General features: G+C 42.0%; 1 protein-coding gene across 2 annotated transcripts in view; it reads left to right on the plus strand.

Moving 5' to 3' along the window:
* The first annotated feature begins 914 nt into the window (after window positions 1-914).
* The window catches only part of snx21 (sorting nexin family member 21), a 35065-nt gene continuing 11018 nt past the window's right edge, over window positions 915-24961 (plus strand). For both annotated transcript variants that reach the window (XR_013964136.1, XM_080764747.1), the window contains exons 1-3: window positions 915-1020; window positions 6596-6959; window positions 24300-24508. Coding sequence is in view for 1 of the 2 variants with exons in the window: in XM_080764747.1 (XP_080620873.1) it covers window positions 6626-6959; window positions 24300-24508 (543 nt within the window). In the remaining variant the exon portion in view is untranslated. The remainder of the gene's footprint in view (window positions 1021-6595; window positions 6960-24299; window positions 24509-24961) is intronic.

Here is a 24961-nt window from a genome sequence, read left to right on the forward strand (position 1 = left end):
GATGGTCAGAGTCTCAGAGAGGGCATTCTACAGCAGCCGATCGAGGAGCAACGAGCTGCAGGTCGCCCTGGTGCGGGGCTTCGTCTTGGGGGGGATCAAGGATTCAAGGGAAAGGTCGAGGTAAACTATTTTCCACAAGGGAAATTTGTCTTGGGCTTTCATGGGATGACGTGTATCCAGAGTGGAGGGTGCAGGTGGAGATTGTATTGGTGGTGTGGGTGTGAAGACTCAAGAGTTCCTTGAGGCAGGAGCTGGCTGCAGGAATGGAGCACTATAGGGATGATGCAAGGGAGACCTCTGCAGTCTTACCCACCCATAGGTTTCTTCTTTCTAATGTTTGATAATTATGGAGGTTTTTGATTAAATGAGGTCAAGTGCACTCAATTTTTCTGGCTGGCTGATATTAAAGCTGATCAAAACCCTTCTTTAAAAAACACTATCAATTCATATGAACAATATGTATTATTGCATGACTCAAATATTCTATTCTATCTAATTGTTTCATAACAATAGTGTAACGTGGACGTGGTGCGGTGCCATTCAAGTATAGTTTCGTCCATATGATTTTCATGAATGATGCGCGCCCCCTCCATGAACCGTGAACACGCCCATCGTGCCCGACAGAACCGTACACGCGATCCCACACAGCTGCCACACAGAACTTGGTGAGCTATCAAATATTGTGTCACGGTAGACAGCCTGGTCAATGTCGCGTTTAATATTCCCGGAAACCGGAATATATAGAATATATAGATAGATCACTGGTCAGTGGTCACGTGATACATTGTGACATGTCACAATGTTTGTACATTGTACATGACATATACTATTTAAAAAGGCTTTCGTCAGAAACCCTCAGAAATCGCAAAGTAGCGACCTCTTGAGTCACAGAATTAAACAGATCACCGCCGTCGGTGCAACAGCAGAGAGACGGGCTGACTCAACAGACGGGGCAAGCGTTCTATAAACATTAAACCACGATGGAATATTATTTAACATTAACGGACTGGTTGGAGTGAGGTGAGTTGCAATATTCATGATGTGCATGGTGTTCATAATCACCGTCAGCTTACTAACCCAGTTGCTTAGTAGTATCCCAGTAAAAGTAGACTATGACTAGAAAAGTTCACGACTAAACTATCTATAGCGTTTAACTGTTGTAACTCTCCTTAATAATGATGAGCAGATGAGTTAACTCCCCAACCCAACAACTCGTATCACTAACTACTTACTAGGTTGTTAACCTTAAGTAATCACATTTATATTAGATTGTTCAGGGTAGATTCACTTTGCACAACTGTCACTGTTTAAGGCGGTGGCAGAGGCTAATCTGTCTGATACAATTGAATGTAATGAGATAACTTAAACTTAAAGTTTGGTAGACATGGGTGGGTTTTGTTCGTTTAGGTAAGGCAAGGAATCAGGATAAGGGATATGAGAGACTTTAATCTAATCTGTATATAGCAGTTAAAAACACAATTTCATAATGCATTATAGTATTGTTGCAATGGAAGGGGGCGTTTAATAGGTGAATAAATCAGAGGGAGAGGATTAGGACATGGGGCTTACATTAAGCTTGAAACAGGAACAAAAAGTTTGATTGAGTTGCACCACAGATTGACCAGTATTATGACTGCTGATGTTGCGGTAACTGTATGTCAAATCCTCTTTAAAAATGATTGCATGATTTCAGCAAAGCATGCAGTAGGCTAAATCAATCAATGTGTCCATGCTAGTGTATTGTTGTATTCTGTCTATGAGGCTGATGTAGCTAGTTGTGTTGCATTATTAAACGTGTGACATCGTTTCCATCAGTGTTGGCTTCCCAGTGCTGTAACTGGACCCAGCTCCACTGACCTACGTATACTGGAAACCTCTGATTGACCCAGTTAACAGTTGACCCGTTTGTTTTTCTAGCAATCTGTCTATATTTGTTTTGTCAATCTGTCTTGTTTTCACAGTCTGCCTATATGTTAGGAATGGGGCTGAGAGTTGACAACAACAATTAGTATTTCTATTTCTTAGTTTTAGAATATTACTCTCGGTCTCGTCTATGGTGACTTTCTGTTTGCAAAATGTGAAGGACTTTTAGTTTATGCTCTCGACTCATTTAGGCAGCATGATAAAGCAGTTATTTATCTCTGCCATGCAGGATTGAAACTGGGATGTGCAGCTGTGTGAGTTTCACTTCCTCCAGTTTGTGTGTGTGTGCTCTCTGCTGGGAGGCAGCTTCACACAGGAGTGCGGTGTGGGATTTTGACAAACCAGATGAAAAAAGTGCAGTGCAAACATGTGCAGTGTCAACTGTGTATATGTAGCACGTCTATGATTGTAGAGGCGTTATTTCCAAGGAGTGACATAGTATAACAAAGTATAAATCAGGCTCCAAATTAGGATTTAGTGTTGTCTACAGTGGTTCTCAAACTAATTCTCAAAAACTGTCAAGAAGAACCTCTGCAGTGTTTTTGCAATACACGGCATGATAGTATACCCCATAACTCTTGACAGTGAACAAATGGAACCAAATGGACCTGTATGGCTGCATTGGTTTACATTTGTTTGTACACTGTCAAAGTTGCTGTGGAGACCCCCTGGAACCCTCTTACAGACGGCCAGGGGTCCATGGAGCCCAGTGAAAACCAGTGACCTATGACAATTAAGACCAAACAAGACAGAGTGTAACGGCGTGGCTCACTGGCTCCCAATGATGACGTCAGTCGGCTCTAAATTTCCAGGCCCCAATTGGACTGACTACCATCTTAACATTAAAGTTAAATATGTAGAGCTGTGGCTTTTCATAGAACAAAATATTCTGTGGGTCTTGAAAGATTAGTAAAACGGTGGTAGTGTGTTCAAGGTTCACTTTATTTGTCATTTCACATGTTTGCACATATAAAACAAAAATCGTACTCGGGACCAGCAGTGTATGGGCGGGAACCCCTTTTGGCGTTTTAACTAAGCATTATGTTATACTTTAGCTATTGAAAAATAGCAGATCTAAAAGCTCATGGCGCGCCACTGAGTGGCGCGCTACGAGCTTGTAGGTCTGCTATTTTTGAAAAATCCTGAAAATGTGGCACACATCTTTGAATATATATTCTTTCAGAGGACTTTTAATTTATTTTGACGTCAGGCCTAAATGGGTTAAAACCTATCAATAAAAAGAATAAGCATAAAATCCCAAAGTGCAGTGCGATAAAACTGAGAAGCATATGGTGATTGAGAACGTGAGAACTATACTCTCCACCTTGCTTATGGCAGTCCATCGATGTCGATGATGACGTTGCTCCAAATAAAGTTCAAGGGGATAATTATTGTTGTGTCTGTCGTCTGTGCATAGCCTGATGGCTGCTCAGACCGATGCACTGAGGTATTGAGGCCAGCTTGTCTCAGCCTCCTGAGGAAGTAGAGAGTCGCTGGTGGGCCTTTCTTTTTAAAGATGTTTGAGGTGTTTGTGGTCCACTTCAAGTCCTCTGAAATGTGCACCCCGTGAGGTACTTGAAGCTATAGGGACCCTTTCCACCATATAGCTCAATTTATGAAGTCCACTATAGGTCTTGTGCCGGTACGACGACTCATCGTTGTGGGATATCATTCTGTCCCACTATACGACCGTGTCGTCTTGCAACATTTCAAAACGTGACTGCTCGGTTGTTTTGCTGAGCAGTCATGTGTGAACGGCCGTGTACTAGTCCTAGTGTACAGCAGGATAAACGGGAGACGACGAGGTTGCCCTGGATCTTGACGGCCTGCGGCCCGGTGAGTCGGGAAGTCCAGGAGGACCCAGTAGGCAGAGAGGTTTGGTGATAATCCAATCGGCAGCAAGCAGCTTGTTGGCAAGAGTCAAGTGGAATGATGGTGTTAAAACGCAGAACTGAAATTCAGAAACAGCCGCCTGACATACGAGACCACCCCCCCCCCCCTCCAAATGGGTGAGAGCAGTATGTATGACAGATGACACAGCGTCCGAAGTAGAGGGGGGGGGGGGGGGTAATGCAGAAACATGCATGTGGCCCGTAGTAGAAGGTAAATATTGCAGCTTCCCAAAAAACTGTCCGCCTCCTAAATAAACTTTGCTTCCCATCATGCACCTGTGCACGGTGGGACGCTCAACAGCGCCACGTTGGTACCCTAAACAGACATGTGTATATACAATACATACATACATACATACATACATACATATGCGGTCTAGCTTAACTTGGACTCAGGGGGGTGGACGGCTGGACGCCTCTGCCTCGCATAGTCCCCAGTGAATAGGCAGTTTGCCCTTCACTGGTAACCCTATTTTGGACTTATTTTTAAATATATTAAGGTATTGCGGGCAGGGATTTTTACAAAAAGCCCCCCCCTTTTAAAATACATACACATATACATACATGGGGGCACGGTGGCACAGTTGGTAGTGCTGTCGCTTCACAGCTAGAAGGTCCTGGGTTCGATTCCCGCTCGGGGCACTGTGGGTGCTGGCGGCGTGTTTCCTCCTCCGCGTCATCAGTGCCCATACCCGAAGGCGGGGTTGGCGAAAGGGCCTTTCTGTGTGGAGTTTGCATGTTCTCCCCGTGTCCCCTAGGGTAGGTACCCTCACAAAAAACATGCAGTAATCCTGGTCACTAAACTGCCTCCCCCTGGCCAGCCGGGGCGCCTGATGGAGGGGAAAGGAACTGGTTGGAATAACGTGTTCCTTCCACGTCCAACCAGGGAAACTCCCCCCTGTCAGGTGTAAAGGAGCAACTTGGACACTCAGGCATGAAGGAAGCATGAGTTCAAGTCCGTTGCTCTCCCCTTGTCCCCCATATATGGGGACTAGGTTGGTGGAGGGTGTGTAGAGCCCAGGATCACATTAGATGATTGACACACGGGTGAAAAATGGGTTACAAAATCGTGGGATAAAAAAATATATTAAAAAATAAAGTGAAAACGAGTTGCACCATTGTGCCACACCATTTGTCACCATTGTACATTAGGTGCATTTTATTTGACTTAAAAGGGCATTCCACTCATTTTCAACATTTTACTATGCAGCAGTTGATCTCCTTACTGCGAGCGGTGGCACACTCTGGGTCTCTGTGGCGTTGTATCTTGGTGGCCAGTGTTTCTCCATCCTTCTCATGAGCTCTGTGTTCTGGCCGGCTCTGTTATAGTCAACTTACGTTGTCTTGGCTGGAGATTGCTTTCCTGCAGGGTCCAGCCCAGTCTTGTGCAGATGGCTGCTGGCCCACCTAGAGGCCCCAACCTCACTTGTTCAGTTGGTGTGATTAGGTGGGGTGGTCTTCCCCAATCAGGATGAAGGGTTTGACCCTTTCAAACGGCAGTCTGGCCGTGTATGTATGTATGTACAGGATGTACATTGTACAGTACGTACATACATACATACATACATACATACATACATACATACATACACATAAGGACCCACTTTTAGGCCAGTGCACCAGAGCAAGCTTTTGCCTTTTTTTAAACCCCACCCATTTTAACCAAATACATACATACATACATGCATGATTTGGTTGCAGTTCCTGTAGAGCATGTTTTAGTGCACAATGAAAAGGTATGATAAATAGCCGGCAAAATGTTTTTGTTTTAACATTGAGAATAGGGGAGCTTATCGGCAGCTCTGCTGCTTATTTGAGTGTATTTTCAGACGGTTTCAGACGGACAATTTGTGCTTTGTTTTCTCTTTTTACCCCCCTGCCCCCCTTATACTGCTAAGTAGATCTGTTATTTTTGGCTAATGTTACCGTCAAAATAAGGATGCTAGAGTTTAAGTGGTTAAGTTCATACCACACAAAGATTTGACTGCCCTCCCCCATAGTAAATTACCCCCCTTTTGAAGACCATACTAACAGCAGTGTTCTGTTTTTGAGTGGTGCAACCACTCCTACAATCAGCAATGTCCATGTACCTACCTGTGTGTACACCTGTGTGTATGAGCCTGAGTATGTTACTGATTTATACCAGTAGGGGGCGGCAGAAACAGAGGGAGGGGTAGTGCTGTGTAATGAGAGAGAGAGAGAGAGAGAGAGAGAGAGAGGGGGGGGGGGGGGGGGGGGAATTGCACCACTCAGTTCACACGTGTGTGATTTTTTTTTCATCCATGGCATCCCTAGATGCACATGATATTTATGGCATACTTGACTACATAACATACTACTGTAACAGTAGTATATTGTAGATTAGTGTAGACATTCGTCTTACACAAACATACAATTCCCATTGACAATGAATGGAGAATGTACGTCATATTTGGACGAGCAAATCGACATGTTGCGTCATATTGTAAGGGTGCCCCTCACCTTGTTCTTTTTTAATTTCAGTTTTAAAATATTTATTATGTCTTTTGTCTTGTATCCTGATGTCTAAGGGTAATAAATATTATCAAAGTGAAAACGAGTTGCACCATTGTGCCACACCATTTGTCACCATTGTGAGGCAAAGCATTTAAAAACATTAAATATAAAAACAATTTATTCGATTAATATAAAAAGTAAATGCAGGCAATGGAACAATCGCTCAGAAAATAATCCATAGTTTCTGCACCTATTATTATTATGTGTGATTTTTGACCCCCCTCTCTTTCCTCCCGTCTCTCCAGCCCCAGCCGGTGGCCAAGGAGGAGGCCTGCATGGCATCTCGGCTGCTGGACCGACTCAAACGCTCGTTGTTCAGAGACGGCCAGGGGGCGGGGCCCGAGGGGGCGGGGCCCGAGCAACCAGGAATTGACCCGGATGATGGCGGAGGAGGAGGAGGAGGAGAACACTTCCTGGAGGACGAGGACCAATGGGAGGCGGAGCTGGAGGAGGAGGAGGAGTGTGTGACGGACAGGCTGGTTGGAACGCTGTGCTTCGATGGGGGCGGTGGCGGCGGAGGAGGCGGCGAGGAGGAGGGGGAGGGGTCGGGAGTGGACAGTGACTCTGACTTTATGGGAGAGTCCATGGAGGAGGTGCTTAGCAGCACAGGTAAGACACTGGAGGGCGGGGTCTTAGTCGTGGAGGTGTTACACAAGGTTACAACCTGTGAGGCATGATGAGAGCTCTATTTAGTGTGGTTGCCCTGAGGGCATCCATACTATTGCTTTTGTGCCCTTTTATTTATTATTATAGATAAACTTTATTTTTGCGCGTTATACCGCCCACAGTTTTTGTCGCACGCACTCGAGCCATATGTCAAAACGACGGGCTACATCGGGAATCGTGTGCTTGTGTTTTGCTAAGACATTTGTTGGATAGTTTAATTGATATGAATTAATTAGAGCATTAAATTTCCCCATAGACATGAATGGGAAAATGCAAAAACTCACTTTCAAGTATTTTTTCCTCTGAGACCGTAAGGGCTATACTTACAAGACTTGGAGGAGAGATTCATAATAATTACTAAAATTAATTACCTTAGAAGTATACCGGTCGGCCTCATGGTGGCGCTATAACAGCCAACTTTACATTTTGGGGTATAACTCTTGAACCGTAGGTCGTAAAATCAAAATGTTTTTTTCCCCTGGATTCCTTGGGTCATGACGCATCTCCCCATATAGGCCACGCCCATTTGCGTCTAGATATATTTCCCGCCATTTTTAATTTTGTTCAAAACACACTTTTTGCTCCTCCTACAGATTTTGTCCAAATCTCACAAAAATCGGTACACATGATCTCGGGACCTATCCGATTAAAACAGCACAGTCAGAATTTAGATCTTCTGTATCGTTCGGCCGTAATCGTCTTCCGAAGTTAGTGGGAGGGGCCTATTTTACAAAAAACGCCACAATTCACTCACGGAATGTCCGATCTATCCCAAATCTGAATCACATGTCGAGGGTGGCTTAATCAACGCAGAGCCAAAAGCAATTCCATTTTCGACGGGTGCGATGTAGGCAACCACACTTTTTCCCCAGAATTGCCTCTTTCTAGTTTAGTCTGTATTAGAATGTGACAATGGCCCAGTGTTGTTTTTGGCAGCAAATTTCTATTTTAGTTTTAGTCATAGTCTCTTGAATAGTTTTCACTTAGTTTTAGTCACATTTTAGTCACCTGGAATGTTCTAGTGTTTAGTCTAGTTTTAGTCGACTAAATGTCACATGATTTTAGTCGACTAAATCTACAGTTGATTTAGTCGACTAAAATGTGTTTTGACAGGCCTTGATGTCGTTGTAATGACATATTTTACACTTTGGTTGCATGCTGGAAATAGCAGATATACAATCTCTTGTGAGATTGTATATCTGCTATTTCCAGCATGCAACCCAGCATAAAACTGGATCTCTTTGTCCACTAGTCCCTTCCTAACATTTTAGTCTAGTAGTTTTTATTTGTTGACGAAATTGTCAGTATATTTAGTCTTAGTTTTAGTCATCATAGATTCGTTTTTATTTAGTTTTAGTCAGTGAAAAAAGGTAGTCGACGAACATTTTTCGTCTTAGTTTTAGTCGACGAAAACAACATGCACCGCAATGGCCCAACTCCCGTAAAACGACTTCTGTGAAGCGAAAGAACCCCCGCGCCCGGTAGGGGAGGCCCGTAGATATTTTCTAGCAGAAAGCCATGACGGCTTGTGTCTCAACTGTGGCTCCATCGTTTCCTTGGCAACCCAAGTCATCGTGACACTAAACAATCCAAGGTTAAACCGCTATCTATTCATTGTTTTTACATACCAGAAGGAAGCCATCAGACAGAAACAAAGTTGCAGGCACTGCATGCCTGCCTGTGAGGAGTAAGCACTTTCAACCATATTATACAAATTTGAAATATTTTTTTTTTATCAGATTGATAAATACATATTTATTGATGAATATATTTTCAATCTATATTCCGTAGGCCCCAATAGATCACTATCTCTCAATTCCAGGGCCAGGGATCACCACAAGGACCCTTTTCTACCAGTGTTGTACAAGTTCTGTTATTTTTACCGTCTAATTTTGGTTTTTATTTGGTTCAGAATAAAAAATAAAAAGATATTTCTTTCCCCCTCAACTGGGAACCAAAGTGGGCATTCTGCAGGTTGGAAGATGCAGTCAAGACATAAACAATGGAAAAATCATTAAAAAAAAAAGAAGAAAAAACTGGATGACGATTGCATTTGCCCTGTGAAATGGACACTTCGACCTGTCAATATTTGACACATTGCTGACCTGGAAATGAACGGGCCACCCCCCCATTGGTTAAAATGGTTCTGTTTTAAAACTGGTTTGAATGCAAGCCAGTTTACAAAAAGACTGTAGAATGGCTTGGATCTCGGCTGTACGGCGCACGGGGCGCAGAGACATAACGTTCAACAAAGTATCTAAGCACAGCCGTGTTTGTTCACGTCATTTTCCTTGTCCTTGTCCTTGTATGTATTTGGGCTCGACGTTCTTTCTATCCATCCCTGGTGTTGGTTCACTATGTTGTCGCCAAGAACGAGCTCAATATTTACAAAAACACACCACCGTCACTCTATTCTGAGTGATGTGGGCTAGAGTGAGAATGGCGCTGCTAGATTTTCAGACGCCGTCCCCCTCTCGTACACGTTTTTACACCCTATAAAGCTGGTGAATGAACATTATCATAACTCAAGGCTAAAGGCATCCTGAAAAATAATAAGTGTGGGATGATTTAAAATCAAATTTTCTTTTGTCAATTATATTAATGTCACAGTTAGCAGAGGGTGGGTGCATTCAGGACCTGCCAGCTCTGAATCAATCTGGTCTTCTCAATCAATTCAAAACCAAAGACCACATGACTGACCACCACGGATCAAATGACATGATCGTGTTCAGAGGCTGCTTTGTTCTGTTTTTGTGAGCTTTGTATGCTCTCAATTATGCAGTAAGAAAACAAAAGGCGTGCATGATACGAACGCCCCAAACTGCACACCTTCTGTGACAAGTATACAGTGAATGCAATAAGATGGGGCTGTAACAATTATTTGAACTACTTACTTGAACTAATTTAATGAAAATAAAACATTGTTAATTTAATAAAATTATCTAAAATAATATATAAAATAATAAAATCATATTATAAAAAGTAAACGCATTGCCAAGAAGGTAATAAATAGTTGCAGACACGAAAAAAATAATACAAATGCACACAATTGGGGGAAAAAAACAGCTCAGTGGCCTTGTGGTTAGAGTGTCCGCCCTGAGACTGGGAGTTCGGGGTTCAATACCTGGCCGGGTCATACCAAAGACTCTAAAAATCTGACCCAGTGCCTCCCTGCTTGACTTGTACATCAAGCTGCCTCACGCTACAGAAACAGGAGATAGGCTCCTGCCCTATGGGCCTCATGGCTCGGCAAGGCTACTTACTTATACACAATTGAAAAGGACAATTCACAATGAAACTTCTTTCTAAGGTGCTCTGTTGTTTCAGTGGGAGCAATGGTGGAAACGCACTTCTAGTTTGTATGCATTTTAAGATGTGGCTTTTTGGCCTGTTCAGGCATGTTTTGTATACGTTGGCTAATTACGCCCACTGTCCTGCCCTGCTTTCTAAAGAAACACAAGGACACCCCTCCTCTAAATCAGGGGTTCTCAAAAGCTTTTTGCCCCGGGGACCCCCGGAAATGCTTTGGCAATGTCTCGGGACCCCTGCCCCGCCCCCTCCCGACCCCCAATATAATATATGACTGCTACAATAACCCTAATAATAGAGACAATACGCCATAAATAAATACTGAAACCAGATATACATTAGGGAAGGTGTATGCATGTACTCTGTGTGAACTATGTAAACTCTTCATTCCCATGCCATTCAGTTGCAAAAAGAAAACCCTGCTCTAAATAATGACTTTGTTCCAGGAACACGAGAAGCAAAGACTTGAGTTAAAGGGGAATACCACTCATTTTCAACATTTTACCATGTCATTAATATACCTTAGAGCTGTTGTGTGGAAACAATAAAAAAAAATGCCCCTTTAAAGGGGGAGTGTCAAAGCCCGAGATTAACATTGCTGATAAGGTACATCACGTGGTCTGAATGAAAACAGTTTCAAACGACACGTGACTATATCTCAGGCTCTGACGTGACCTAGCATCTAGCCGAGCTGAGTGGCTAGCGCAGTAAAGGCTAGTGGTTTTGAGGTAACCTTTTGCGTCATACTAGATGAAAATATCATTAAAAAATTATTTTATTGCTTTTATTTATTCCTTACAATGACATTGAGTTGACGTTTACGTTTTAGGGTAAACTGTTACATAATCGCAATTTCGCGTGACTAGTCCGTCTGAGCCCCCTCTCAGGCTCTCACCGCCGGGGCAGTGGGGGCACACGGCACAGCGCCTCGACTTCTGTTCGTGCAGGCTGCACAAGCACACACGGGGGACGCCTCTCTCTCTCTCTCTCTCTCTCTCTCTCTCACACACACACACACACACACACACGCAGACACACACACACACACACACACACACACACACACACAACATTGTTTGAACATGTGAAATGTTTGTTTATGCATAATGAATTCATGAGAATCGCGGGCCGCGGTAAGCCTTGAACTCTGGCCGTACACAAGGCACTTCAGAACGGGGAGATTGCGAGAGGAGGTGGGGGTGGTTTTTTTTTTTTTTTTTTTCTCCCTCCGTATCTCTCTCTCTCTCTCTCTCTCTCTCTCTTTAGGGTCTCAGAGGGAGACAACTCACCGAGTCCGAAAACTGTATTAAATTAATAGTTTGTACTTTGTAGAACTGTAACAAGCACAAAAACTATTCAATACAGTATTAAAATGTCTGCTTTGTTCTGCAGCAAGGGGCGATATAATGCTGTGATTCATTCCACTTTACTGACCGTTTCATTGCCTATATTATGTCAGATTGTCCGTCATGAGTTACTACTCGTCGCCATAATATAAATATGAAATGGGAATATTTAGGTCAAATTGCTGATTGATTTTGAACATGCATTAACAATAGCCCCGAGAAGATAAGAACACAAGACAACATGCATTTATTTATTGTGGGCTCGCTACAGCGAGCACACACTAGTTATTGCCAGCCTATATTTATTTATTGTGGGCTCGCTACAGCGAGCACACACTAGTTATTGCCAGCCTATGTTTACTTATTTATTTATTCCACCCTTTTTTTTGACACACTACTACTTCCACATACTTTATGCTAGAAATTTAGTTCAAACTTCAAACTGTTCAGCTCTTTGAAGTGATTGTGGCTTGTATTTTTATTTTTACAAAGTTTTATACTTTTTATACTTTTTAACTTTTTAACTTTTTTTTACATTCTTTATAATGAGAGTCGATGGAAGAAAGGTCCCATTTTTCACAGTTAACTTTTTTGAGCTCTTATTACTCCGTCATACTTTCACTTTGAAACTTCATTCAAACTTTATAATGTTCATCTATCTTTGAACTTTCATTGGTGAAAAAGTTGTTTTGAAAAAGTTTATACTTTTTAAAATATTTAACTTTATTCATAGTTTTTCCCTCCCATTGACAATGTATGGGATTTATCTCTAAATCAAGCTCACTTTTGCAGCCTCATTACTCTGGCATACTTTGTCGTAGAAACGTGATTTAAACTTTAGAACGCTCACACGACTCTGGACTCTGGACGGTTCAAACCGTATTCGAATACGTTAAACGGTTTTTCCGAAATCGCAGTTCAATCGCAGGCCGTTTCGCATAATTAGTGCCATTTTAGAGTGCGGAGCTTCTTTGACTAGAGTGTGGAGACTGAAATTCTTTCCTTGAAAATTTACCAAACAAATTGTCGTCCCGGCCAAAGTATTCATTTTACACGCATGTTCTTTTGTCATTTTGTAGCCACACATGTCCTCTTTCACACAATGTGACCACCAAAGCACAGAGACATACAGAATGTGAACTACGGCCTTTTAAGTGACACAAAAACAGTCAATCTGCTCATTGACCTCCATTGTATAATTCTTACGAGGAAATTATCGCGCTGACAATTCTTAACTCGCTCTTATAACCACATTTTCAATCGTACCAACACCACAATCGCACATGGTGTACCTCAATATCTCAGGCCACTCACAGCGAAAAAAATATTTGCATTCGACTTTTACTTTTTGCGATAGAGCAATTTGTTCGGGGCATAGTTTCCTCCATCCAGGACCATTGAAATCTCCCAGTCATAGTGCTGGCAAGTAGTAGAACTCTTTTTACTTCCACAGCTGAGACATATAAGGGCTTAATTACAGGGCTTGACATTAAAGTTACAAGATCTCAATGAGTTGCTCTGCGATACCTTGTGAGCTTGTAGGTCTGCTATTTGTGCAATTAGGCTAGACACATGCAAGTGCACGCACGCACGCACGCACGCACGCACACACACACCCTGTCTTCGCACGCACGCACGCACGCACGCACACACACACCCTGTCTTCCTATTGGCTGGCCTTTACACAGCTCTCGCAAGCGCACGCACGCACACACACACACACACACCCTGTCTTCGCACGCACGCACACACACACCCTATCTTCCTATTGGCTGGCCTTTACACAGCTCTCGCAAGAGCATGCACGCACACACACACCCTGTCTTCCTATTGGCTGGCCTTTACACAGCTCTCGCAAGCGCACGTACGCACGCACGCACGCACGCACACACGCACGCAAAAAAATGAAAACATTTTTTTTTTTTTTTTTTTTTTAATGAAAATTGAAAAAAATGTTAAAAAAATTGAAAAAAATTGAAAAAAATTGAAAAAAATTGAAAAAAATTGAAAAAAATTGAAAAAAATTGAAAAAATTGAAAAAAATGAAAACTTAAAAAAAAAATTACTTATTAAGAAAAAACTTCAACTTTTTTTTTTTTTTTTACTTAAAAAGAATAAACTTGAATTTTTTTAATAAAGTTTTTTTTTTTTTTTACTTTAAAGGTCCGCTGACATGCCCCGAAATTAATATGGGTGGTACAGCACATCACGTGGTCTGACTGAAAACAGTTTGAAACAGTTTGAAACGGGGCTACGGCGCTAGCAACAAGTGGCTATAGGTCAGGCTAGCGTTTTTGACGGTACATTTAGCGTCATATTGGCTATAAATGTAATTGAAAAAAATTATTTTTTCGCCAGAAATGCTTAGTTTGAATGCAATTGAGGTTGGCGTGGGGTTTTTTAGGGGAACTGCAGCACAAGCGCAAATTTTGGACTGGAGTCCCATGTTCCCCCGGTCGCCAACACCCCTGTCTGCCCGCTCTGAGACCTCTCAGCCCCGCAGCGCGACAGTCGCGACTACGGATGGTCTGCTGTTGTCTGGCCGCTGTGAGAGCAGAGCGACTACTGTTCTTTTCCCCTCTCAGCCGCAGGCTGACATGTACACCCTCGCTCTCACTCTGTAATACCGTAGTTAGTTACCACAACATTGTTCAAGTGAACTATAGTGTGTTTATGTTTGTATTCATTGTAATAATAAATATCGCTATGCCGAGGCATAGTCTTGCGGACGAGATCATGAGCCTCTACGGGGGACTGGGCATGTGTGTACACACACAGCATAGCAACTTATGCTACTATTTTGGTGTCACATTTAGCTTGAATACTGGGTGAAAGTCTCATTCAAAAAATTAATTTTTCGCAACATTGTTCAGGTGAACTGTGTGTTTATGCTTGATCATTGTAATAATCAATATCGCTATGATTATTTTATTTATCGCCGCGTCGCTCCGCATGACAACATACAGTCTAGCCCGTCTCAGATGCAGGCTGCACACACACGGACGGACGGACGTATAGTCTCTGGTCAGGTCCCCGCATTGAACTGGGCATGTGTGTACGCACACACACACACGGCTATAGTGCATGACAGCGGGGAAGAGAGCTACAGACGCCCGAGGCAGATTCCGTGCCATTGCGTGTGTGTGTGTGCGTACACACATGCCCAGTTCAATGCGGGGACCTGACCAGAGACTATACGTCCGTCCGTCCGTGTGTGTGCAGCCTGCATCTGAGACGGGCTAGACTGTATGTTGTCATGCGGAGCGACGCGGCGATAAATAAATTATTATTAGCGATATTGATTATTACAATGAACAAGCATAAACACACAGTTCACCTGAACAATGTTGCGAAAAATTAATTTTTTGAATGAGACTTTCACCCAGTATTCAAGCTAAATGTGACACCAAAATAGTAGCATAAGTTGCTATGCTACCACGGCCACCAAGCCCGGCGAGCCCGCATAGAAGTCGTTGGGGAAAGCTTTCGCCACCCTGACGTCAGAATCATGATAGCATTGTTTGATAGCAGTTATTAGCTCCCGAGGGGCGTGTCAGTTCTCCTTTAAAGAAAAACTTTTAAAAACACTTCTACAACTTCCACATACTTTATTCCGCTTTATGCAGTTATTTATGCTTAAACTATAGTTTTTCCAAATGTTCATACTTTTTAAAACTTTTACTTCAGCTTTAATACATTTTCTACTTTTGTTTACAATATGCTACAGTCCCGAAATTTTGATTATGGATTTAGACCACCAATGGGAACACTATTACTCCGGTCCCCGAGTTTCAAACTTGACACGGCAAAAACTTTATACATTGCAATTTATGCGAGCCCACGCAGTTTCTACAGGAACTGCCTTTCTAGTTGTGGGCTCGCTACAGCGAGCACACACTAGTTATTGCCAGCCTATATTTATTATGTTTCTTTATTCTGCCGCTTTTTTTGGCACCTTACTACTTCCACATACTTTATGCTAGAAATTTAGTTCAAACTTCAAACTGTTCAGCTCTTTGCAGTGATGGGTGCTTGTATTTTTATTTTTACAAAGTTTTATACTTTTTATACTTTTTAACTTTTTAACTTTTTTTAACATCCTTTATAATGAGAGTCGATGGAAGAAAGGTCCCATTTTTCACAGTTAACTTTTTTGAGCTCTTATTACTCCGTCATACTTTCACTTTGAAACTTCATTCAAACTTTATAATGTTCATCTATCTTTGAACTTTCATTGGTGAAAAAGTTGTTTTGAAAAAGTTTATACTTTTTAAAATATTTAACTTTATTTATAGTTTTTGCCTCCCATAGACAATGAATGGGATTTATCTCTAAATCAACCTCACTTTTGCAGCCTCATTACTCTGGCATACTTTGTCGTAGAAACGTGATTTAAACTTTAGAACGCTCACACGACTCTGGACTTTTTCGTGGTTGAAACCATATTCGAATACGTTAAACGGTTTTTCCGAAATCGCAGTTCAATCGCAGGCCGTTTCGTGTAATTAGTGCCATTTTAGAGTGCGGGCCTTCTTTGACTAGAGTGTGGAGACTGAAATTCTTTCCTTGAAAATTTACCAAACAAATTGTCGTCCCGGCCAAAGTATTCATTTTACACGCATGTTCTTTTGTCATTTTGTAGCCACACATGTCCTCTTTCACACAATGTGACCACCAAAGCACAGAGACATACAGAATGTGAACTACGGCCTTTTAAGTGACACAAAAACAGTCAATCTGCTCATTGACCTCCATTGTATAATTCTTACGAGGAAATTATCGCGCTGACAATTCTTAACTCGCTCTTATAACCACATTTTCAATCGTACCAACACCACAATCGCACATGGTGTACCTCAATATCTCAGGCCACTCACAGCGAAAAAAATATTTGCATTCGACTTTTACTTTTTGCGATAGAGCAATTTGTTCGGGGTATAGTTTCCCCCATTCAGAACCATTCTAATCTCCCAGTCATAGTGCTGGCAAGTAGTAGAACTCTTTTTACTTCCACAGCTGAGACATATAAGGGCTTAATTGCAGGGCTGACATTAAAGTTACAAGATCTCAATGAGTTGCTCTGCGATACCTTGTGAGCTTGTAGGTCTGCTATTTGTGCAATTAGGCTAGACACATGCAAGTGCACGCACGCACGCACGCACGCACACACACACCCTGTCTTCGCACGCACGCACGCACACACACACCCTGTCTTCCTATTGGCTGGCCTTTACACAGCTCTCGCAAGCGCACGCACGCACGCACACACACACACACCCTGTCTTCGCTCGCACGCTCGCACACACACACCCTGTCTTCCTATTGGCTGGCCTTTACACAGCTCTCGCAAGTGCACGCACGCACGCACGCACGCACGCAAAAAAAAAGTATTTTTTCCAAAAAAAAGTATTTTTTCCAAAAAAAGTATTTTTTCCAAAAAAAGTATTTTTTTGAAAAAAAGTATTTTTTCCAAAAAAAGTATTTTTTGAAAAAAAAGTATTTTTTTGAAAAAAAAGTATTTTTTTGAAAAAAAAGTATTTTTTTGAAAAAAAAGTAATTTTTTGAAAAAAATGAAAACTTAAAAAAAAAAAAACTTTAACCTCTTTTTTTTTTTTACTTAAAAGAAAAAACTTGAATTTTTTTAATAAAGATTTTTTTTTTTTCATTTAAAGAAAAACTTTTAAAAACACTTCTACAGCTTCCACATACTTTATTCCGCTTTATGCAGTTATTTATGCTTAAACTATAGTTTTTCCAAATGTTCATACTTTTTTTTAACTTTTACTTCAGCTTTAATACATTTTCTACTTTTGTTTACAATATGCTACAGTCCCGAAATATTGATTATGGATTTAGACCACCAATGGGAACACTATTACTCCGGTCCCCGAGTTTCAAACTTGACACGGCAAAAACTTTATACATTGCAATTTATGCGAGCCCACGCAGTTTCTACAGGAACTGCCTTTCTAGTTCATTTATTTATTCCGCCGTTTTTTTGACACCCTACTACTTCCACATACTTTATGCTAGAAATTTAGTTCAAACTTCAAACTGTTCAGCTCTTTGAAGTGATTGTGGCTTGTATTTTTATTTTTACAAAGTTTTATACTTTTTATACTTTTTATACTTTTTAACTTTTTTTAACATCCTTTATAATGAGAGTCGATGGAAGAAAGGTCCCATTTTTCACAGTTAACTTTTTTGAGCTCTTATTACTCCGTCATACTTTCACTTTGAAACTTCATTCAAACTTTATAATGTTCATCTATCTTTGAACTTTCATTGGTGAAAAAGTTGTTTTGAAAAAGTTTATACTTTTTAAAATATTTAACTTTATTTATAGTTTTTGCCTCCCATAGACAATGAATGGGATTTATCTCTAAATCAACCTCACTTTTGCAGCCTCATTACTCTGGCATACTTTGTCGTAGAAACGTGATTTAAACTTTAGAACGCTCACACGACTCTGGACTTTTTCGTGGTTCAAACCGTATTCGAATACGTTAAACTGTTTTTCCGAAATCGCAGTTCAATCGCAGGCCGTTTCGCGTAATTAGTGCCATTTTAGAGTGCGGGCCTTCTTTGACTAGAGTGTGGAGACTGAAATTCTTTCCTTGAAAATTTACCAAACAAATTGTCGTCCCGGCCAAAGTATTCATTTTACACGCATGTTCTTTTGTCATTTTGTAGCCACACATGTCCTCTTTCACACAATGTGACCACCAAAGCACAGAGACATACAGAATGTGAACTACGGCCTTTTAAGTGACACAAAAACAGTCAATCTGCTCATTGACCTCCATTGTATAATTCTTACGAGGAAATTATCACGCTGACAATTCTTAACTCGCTCTTATAACCACATTTTCAATCGTACCAACACCACAATCGCACATGGTGTACCTCAATATCTCAGGCCACTCACAGCGAAAAAAATATTTGCATTCGACTTTTACTTTTTGCGATAGAGCAATTTGTTCGGGGCATAGTTTTCCCCCCTTCAGAACCATTGTAATCTCCCAGTCATAGTACTGGCATAGAACTTGGAAGTCTTTTACTTCCACAGCTGAGACATATAAGGGCTTAATTACAGGCCTGACATTAAAGTTACAAGATCTCAATGAGTTGCTCTGCGATACCTTGTGAGCTTGTAGGTCTGCTATTTGTGCAATTGGCTGGCCTTTACACAGCTCTCGCAAGAGCACGCACGCACGCACACACGCACACACACACCCTGTCTTCCTATTGGCTGGCCTTTACACAGCTCTCGCAAGTGCACGCACGCACGCACGCACGCAAAAAAATGAAAAAAAGTATTTTTTCCAAAAAAAAGTATTTTTTCCAAAAAAAAGTATTTTTTCCAAAAAAAAGTATTTTTTCCAAAAAAAGTATTTTTTCCAAAAAAAGTATTTTTTTCCAAAAAAAGTATTTTTTTGAAAAAAAGTATTATTTTGAAAAAAAAGTATTATTTTGAAAAAAAAGTATTATTTTGAAAAAAAAGTAATTTTTTGAAAAAAAAGTAATTTTTTGAAAAAAATGAAAACTTAAAAAAAAAAAAACTTTAACCTCTTTTTTTTTTTTTACTTAAAAGAAAAAACTTGAATTTTTTTAATAAAGATTTTTTTTTTTTCATTTAAAGAAAAACTTTTAAAAACACTTCTACAGCTTCCACATACTTTATTCCGCTTTATGCAGTTATTTATGCTTAAACTATAGTTTTTCCAAATGTTCATACTTTTTTTTAACTTTTACTTCAGCTTTAATAAATTTTCTACTTTTGTTTACAATATGCTACAGTCCCGAAATTTTGATTATGGATTTAGACCACCAATGGGAACACTATTACTCCGGTCCCCGAGTTTCAAACTTGACACGGCAAAAACTTTATACATTGCAATTTATGCGAGCCCACGCAGTTTCTACAGGAACTGCCTTTCTAGTTCCAATTACTGCTGCTCTGTCCAATTTATTCATTATAGTCGAGCCGATCGCTCTCTGCCCTGTCCTTGGAATTGACGTAGGCAAGACTGTCTACAGAATTCACGAGTGAAAAACATTGTATGGTTAATCCGTAATTGGGTATTATGAGTCACTGTAAGTAACCGTGTCGGCCCCAATTCATGATGATTACGGATCCCCATGTCCCATTCATGCAGGTATATGTCCCATATGTGCCCTCTCCCTCCGCTCATTCTGAGCAGAGGGAGAGGGCGCATTATGGGGCTAGCAGGCTAGTCTGCCCTACCAGAACAGCGGTTGTTTTTTAATGGTATAGTCACCCGCGGTCACAGTCTTAAAAATAAAAATATTTTCTCTAAAACTGCTTGGTAGGGCTATAGCTGGGAAAGCCTCCACTTCATTCAGTAGAGCATTAGACGTAACGAGCTGTCACTCATTCATTCATGCAGCCCCAACACAAGGAAGGAAGGAACCTTCACTGCCTGCCCTGCAGCAGGCCAGCTATAGTCTCTCTCTCTCTCTCTCTCTCTCTCTCTCTCTCTCTCTCTCACACACACACACACCGCGTCTCGCCGTCTTGCAGTTGCAATGGATGACGGATAGAGCCGATGCTCTTCTTGGTAAATAATAAACACAACTCTTCGCGTTCACAACAGCTATACACACAGGCTAAAACATACCGATAGAATCAACTTGGTGTGTGTGTGTGTGTGTGAGAGAGAGAGAGAGAGAGAGAGAGAGAGAGAGAGAGAGAGAGACCGCCCCTATATCGGTGTGTGTGTGTGTGTGTGTGAGAGAGAGAGAGAGAGAGAGAGAGAGAGAGAGAGAGAGAGAGAGAGAGAGAGAGAGAGAGAAAGAGAGTGTGTGTGTGTGTGTGTGTGTGTGTGTGTGTGAGAGAGAGAGAGAGAGAGAGAGAGAGAGAGAGAGAGAGAGAGGTGGAGAGGCCGGCGCAGTTTTGCTAGAGTAGTCACAGCCTGGCAGTGGTAACGTTACGTGAAGCTCCAGGGCTCCGTGAGCCCTGTTCAGCACTTAGCCGGCTGAGGGCGTGTCAGCGGGGGGAGACAGATAGACAAGATAGGTACGATGGAGCCCGTCGCGCGGAATTGCGATTATGCAACAGTTTTCCCTAAAACTTGGACGTCAACTCGGTGTCATTCTGGCGAGTTTTTTGTAGCAAAAAAGTAATTTTTCCACCAAACTTTTACCCAGCTATGAGGCTGAAGGTGGCCTCAAAACCACTAGCATGAGTTGATAGCCACCAGGAACGCTAACTCGCAGAGCCCAGAGCCGCTCTGACATTTAGACCAGATACAAGATCAATTTTATTGGTCAAATTGAGCTGGCCCGTAAGTACGTCACAATCTAGATGCTAGCGTTAATAGCCTTAATAGCTTCCCGAGGGGCGTGTCATCCCCGCTTTAACACCCCGAACGCCCGGGGTTATTTAACCCATTTTAGGCGGGAACCCCTTTTGGTGTTAGCATTACGTTGTGCTTTAGCTATTTAAAAATAGCAGATCTACAAGCTCGTAGCGCGCCACTCGGTGGCGCGCTACGAGCTTGTAGATCTGCTATTTTTGAAAAATCGAAGAGCGACTGACATAGAAGACATTTTTAGAATCTGATCTCAGGTCAGAAATGGAAAACTGTCAGGATGTAGAAGACATTTTTTAGAATCTGATCTCAGGTCAGAATGGGTTAATCCATGTCAGGGGTTCCCAAACTGTGGTGCGTGCACCTCTTGTGGTGCGCTAACGTCCTCTCTAGGGGGTGACATGAAAAGGGTAAAATGGCGGTTTTACAGTGCAGTGACATTCTGTGATTATTTGCCATAATCGTATTACAAAATGCCTCCCCCTGGCCAGCCGGGGCGCCTGATGGAGGGGAAAGGAACTGGTTGGAATAACGTGTTCCTTTCACGCGCTACGTCCAACCAGGGAAACTCCCCCCTGTCAGGTGTAAAGGAGCAACTTGGACACTCAAGCATGAAGGAAGCATGAGTTAAGTCCAATGCTCTCCCCAGGTTGGCGGAGGGTGTGTAGAGCCCAGGATCACAGTAGATGATTGACACAGGGGTGAAAAATGGGTTACAAAATCGTGGGATAAAAAATATATATTAAAAAAAAAAGACTCGTGAGGAATCGTGCAGCACTAGTTGGCTGTCCAATTCATTGTAGTTATTCTTATGTTTTGTTTTTTATGAATATTTTCATGGGGAAAAAAATAGAATCGTGATCAAATTCTTGTTTAGGGGAGATTAACATTTGAGCCAGAATGGTGCATCTCTACTACATTAGTCCCACTGATCCAAGTCAGAGCACAACCGGTTGATGATAGGCCTAAAAGTGCCCTGAAAATGCACATGGCCCAGCCATCTTGACCACTTAACGGGGCTGATATGGTTCCCGTTTCGCATAGCGCGCCACCGAGTGGCGCGCTATGAGCTTGTAGGTCTGCTATTTTTTGAAAAGTCGTGAAAATGTTTGAATATATATTTCCGAGCGAACATTCTTAAAGGTGATTTTAGACAAGTTTTCAGCCAATAACCGTGGACAGAGTAGTTCACATGAACGATGCTGTAGTGGCTGGGGCATTTGAGGGGCAATATGTTTTATATGCACGATTACAAATAAAAGAGAATTGAGAGCCAGTGAGTCTGCTCCGCTACTTCCTACTTCTGCGGGACTCAGTGTCAGTCCCGCAAAGTTGTGTATTATTGTGATTATGCTACAGTTGCCCTTAAAAAAACATGTCGACTCAATGTCATTGTTGTAACTGAGATATCGATAGAAATTCATATTTTTTTTAACGTCATATTTAGCCATACGAGCACAATATCCGTAGCGTCCCTCCCAGCAGCAGCAGCAACAACAACCCCATAGCCTGAAGTGACCTGGCTCAGCCAATAGAATGACGGGGGGAGGGGAGGGTGGAGTTAGATTTGAATTTGTTTGGAAACACTCAATCACTTCTGTGTACAAACACTGGAAACTTGTCTATATCACCTTTAACTAAAATATTGGCTTCTGGGGGGTCCCCGGAACTACATATTTTGAGATGGGGGGTCAGTGGCCCAATAGAGATATAATTCTGGGGGTCCTTGCCATGAAAAAGGTTGAGCACCGCTGACACAGAAACATGGGTTTTTCAGAAAAATGGTAGGATTTAGAAGCCGACCTCAGTCCAAAATTGATGCCTATACGTTTTATTCTCTGTATCTTTTGAGGAATCCAATGATTGATTTATGGTGCTTTGTTAACAATGACACAGTGGTGCAACTCATGATCCAATCAGTGTGTGAGTTGTTTGAACTGGGCCTTTTTTGCCACGAGGCTGGTGATGACGAGCACACATGATAACGGTATATATCGTCCTGTGTTCATTAATCATTGTGGTTTTATCGCGCAGAAATAACTGATCTACAAGCTCACATTGCATCACATGGTCACAAGACGGACAGATAGGGAGGAGTCCCAGCAGTAGGGGTGTGATAAAGGTCTCCGTTTAACAGCAGGGCTTTGAATTGTAGTTCGGCAGATCTCCCGCTTGGCTCCAAGTGTTCTCATTTTGAGTAAATACTTTTGAAGAGAATCTGTTTATCGTGTTTATATAGTGCCATTTTTCCAACTTACTACACCGCTATGTGAAGCCATTTCTGTAACACTAAACTCCAGCCTAATCTCTGTAAGACTAAACTATGGATCTGTGGAGCATCGCTACACATGTAGCCATTATTCGACAACGTGAGTATAAAAGCTTTTTGGACGACGTCATTATTGACAATTCTACAACGGGTCGTTTCGAGGAAGCAATCCTATTGGTTGAAACGGTTTCTAGCCGTGGATCAAACCAGCACCGTTCGCCGCCTAATCAAAACAGATAATTCAGCCGCTCTGTTTTCCCAGAGCGCCAGCAAACTCGGTGGCTAGGCTAGCTAGTTTCTTGGGACATTTGTGGTCGTAGTGACTACATCAGTCATTAAAAACAAATATCTTTTCAGTGATTTTCTTAGTTTTTCACACTTCAGTGATGCTTGCGGAACTCTACTTCCTCTCGTTCCCCTACCGCATCACTGTCATGGCAATAATCACGTTAAACCACACCCTCTCGTGTAATATTGCTTAAATATAGAACGATTAGAGTGGAAAAAGAGGGAAGGTACAATGTGTCTCATGTAATTCTTTCACTCTTAAAATATGTACCATTCTTTCCAAATATTGTTATGAACAGAATCTAATGTTTTATGGCCACGATTCACCAGGAGCCTGGATGGCTTGAGTTGATTCCTTGCTTAACCTATTTAGGCCTGACGTCGAAATTAAAAAAAAAAAGTCTTCTAAATTTTGACAGTTTTCTGAAATACCTCATGTTGCGCCACATTTTCACGATTATTTTCAAAAATAGCAGACCCACAAGCTCGTAACGCGCCACTCGGTGGCGCGCTCTGAGCTTGTAGATCTGATATTTTTCAATAGCTAAACTAAAACACCAAATGGGGTTCCCGCCCAAAATGGATGAAGACTCTCAATCGTAAGGATTTTCCGAAACATCTGTGGAGAAATGAATGGGATTTCTATCTGTGGAACCCATGCGCCGGTGAAAAACATGGCAGCCACCATTATGCACAATTGACCACTCTCTCTCTCTTCGTCCGTCTTTCTCTGTAGAGACCAGTCCAGGGGGCGTGTCTCCGCCGAGCTCCTCCTCCTCCCAGTTTACCCGGCAGCTTCAGGAGAGTTGGAGGAGCCTGCGAGGCCCCGCCCCTTCCTGTAGAGCGCAGAGTGACGGCAACGTCTCCTGCCGATCGCAGGCGGACGGCCTGTCGTTTGAGGTGACCGACGCCAGCGTGGTGCAAGACGGAACCTCCAAATATGTGGTGAGTCACAACAATACGACAAACGAGTGAAACGACACTATAGCCTTTCGTATACAAGTCACAGGTTCCGTCTCCTTCAACGGTGGTTCTCAACCTGTGCGTAAAGATGTAACGATACAGAAACCTTGAACCTAGTAGGTTTTGGCAGATTAATAACATCATGTATTCTTTTCTTTGCATCGAGTGCCATGTAGTAGCCATGTTAGATGCTGCTTCAATAACCTCTGGTCATGGAATTTAGATGCTCTACAAGCTCACAAGTCACAACACATCACTTCTGCTTATATATACTGTATATATATATATATATTCGGCATATTTTCTACCGCACCTTTATCCAAGGCGCTTTACATAGATGGTGCATTGCATTCACCAACCTGCACATCGGGAGCAATTAGGGGTTCAAAGTCTGGCTCAAGGACACTTCGACACTAAGGGCGCGTTCGGAAATGC

The sequence above is a fragment of the Protomyctophum bolini genome (genome assembly GCF_963924005.1).
Source record: "Protomyctophum bolini genome assembly, chromosome: 5".
NCBI lineage: Eukaryota > Metazoa > Chordata > Actinopteri > Myctophiformes > Myctophidae > Protomyctophum > Protomyctophum bolini.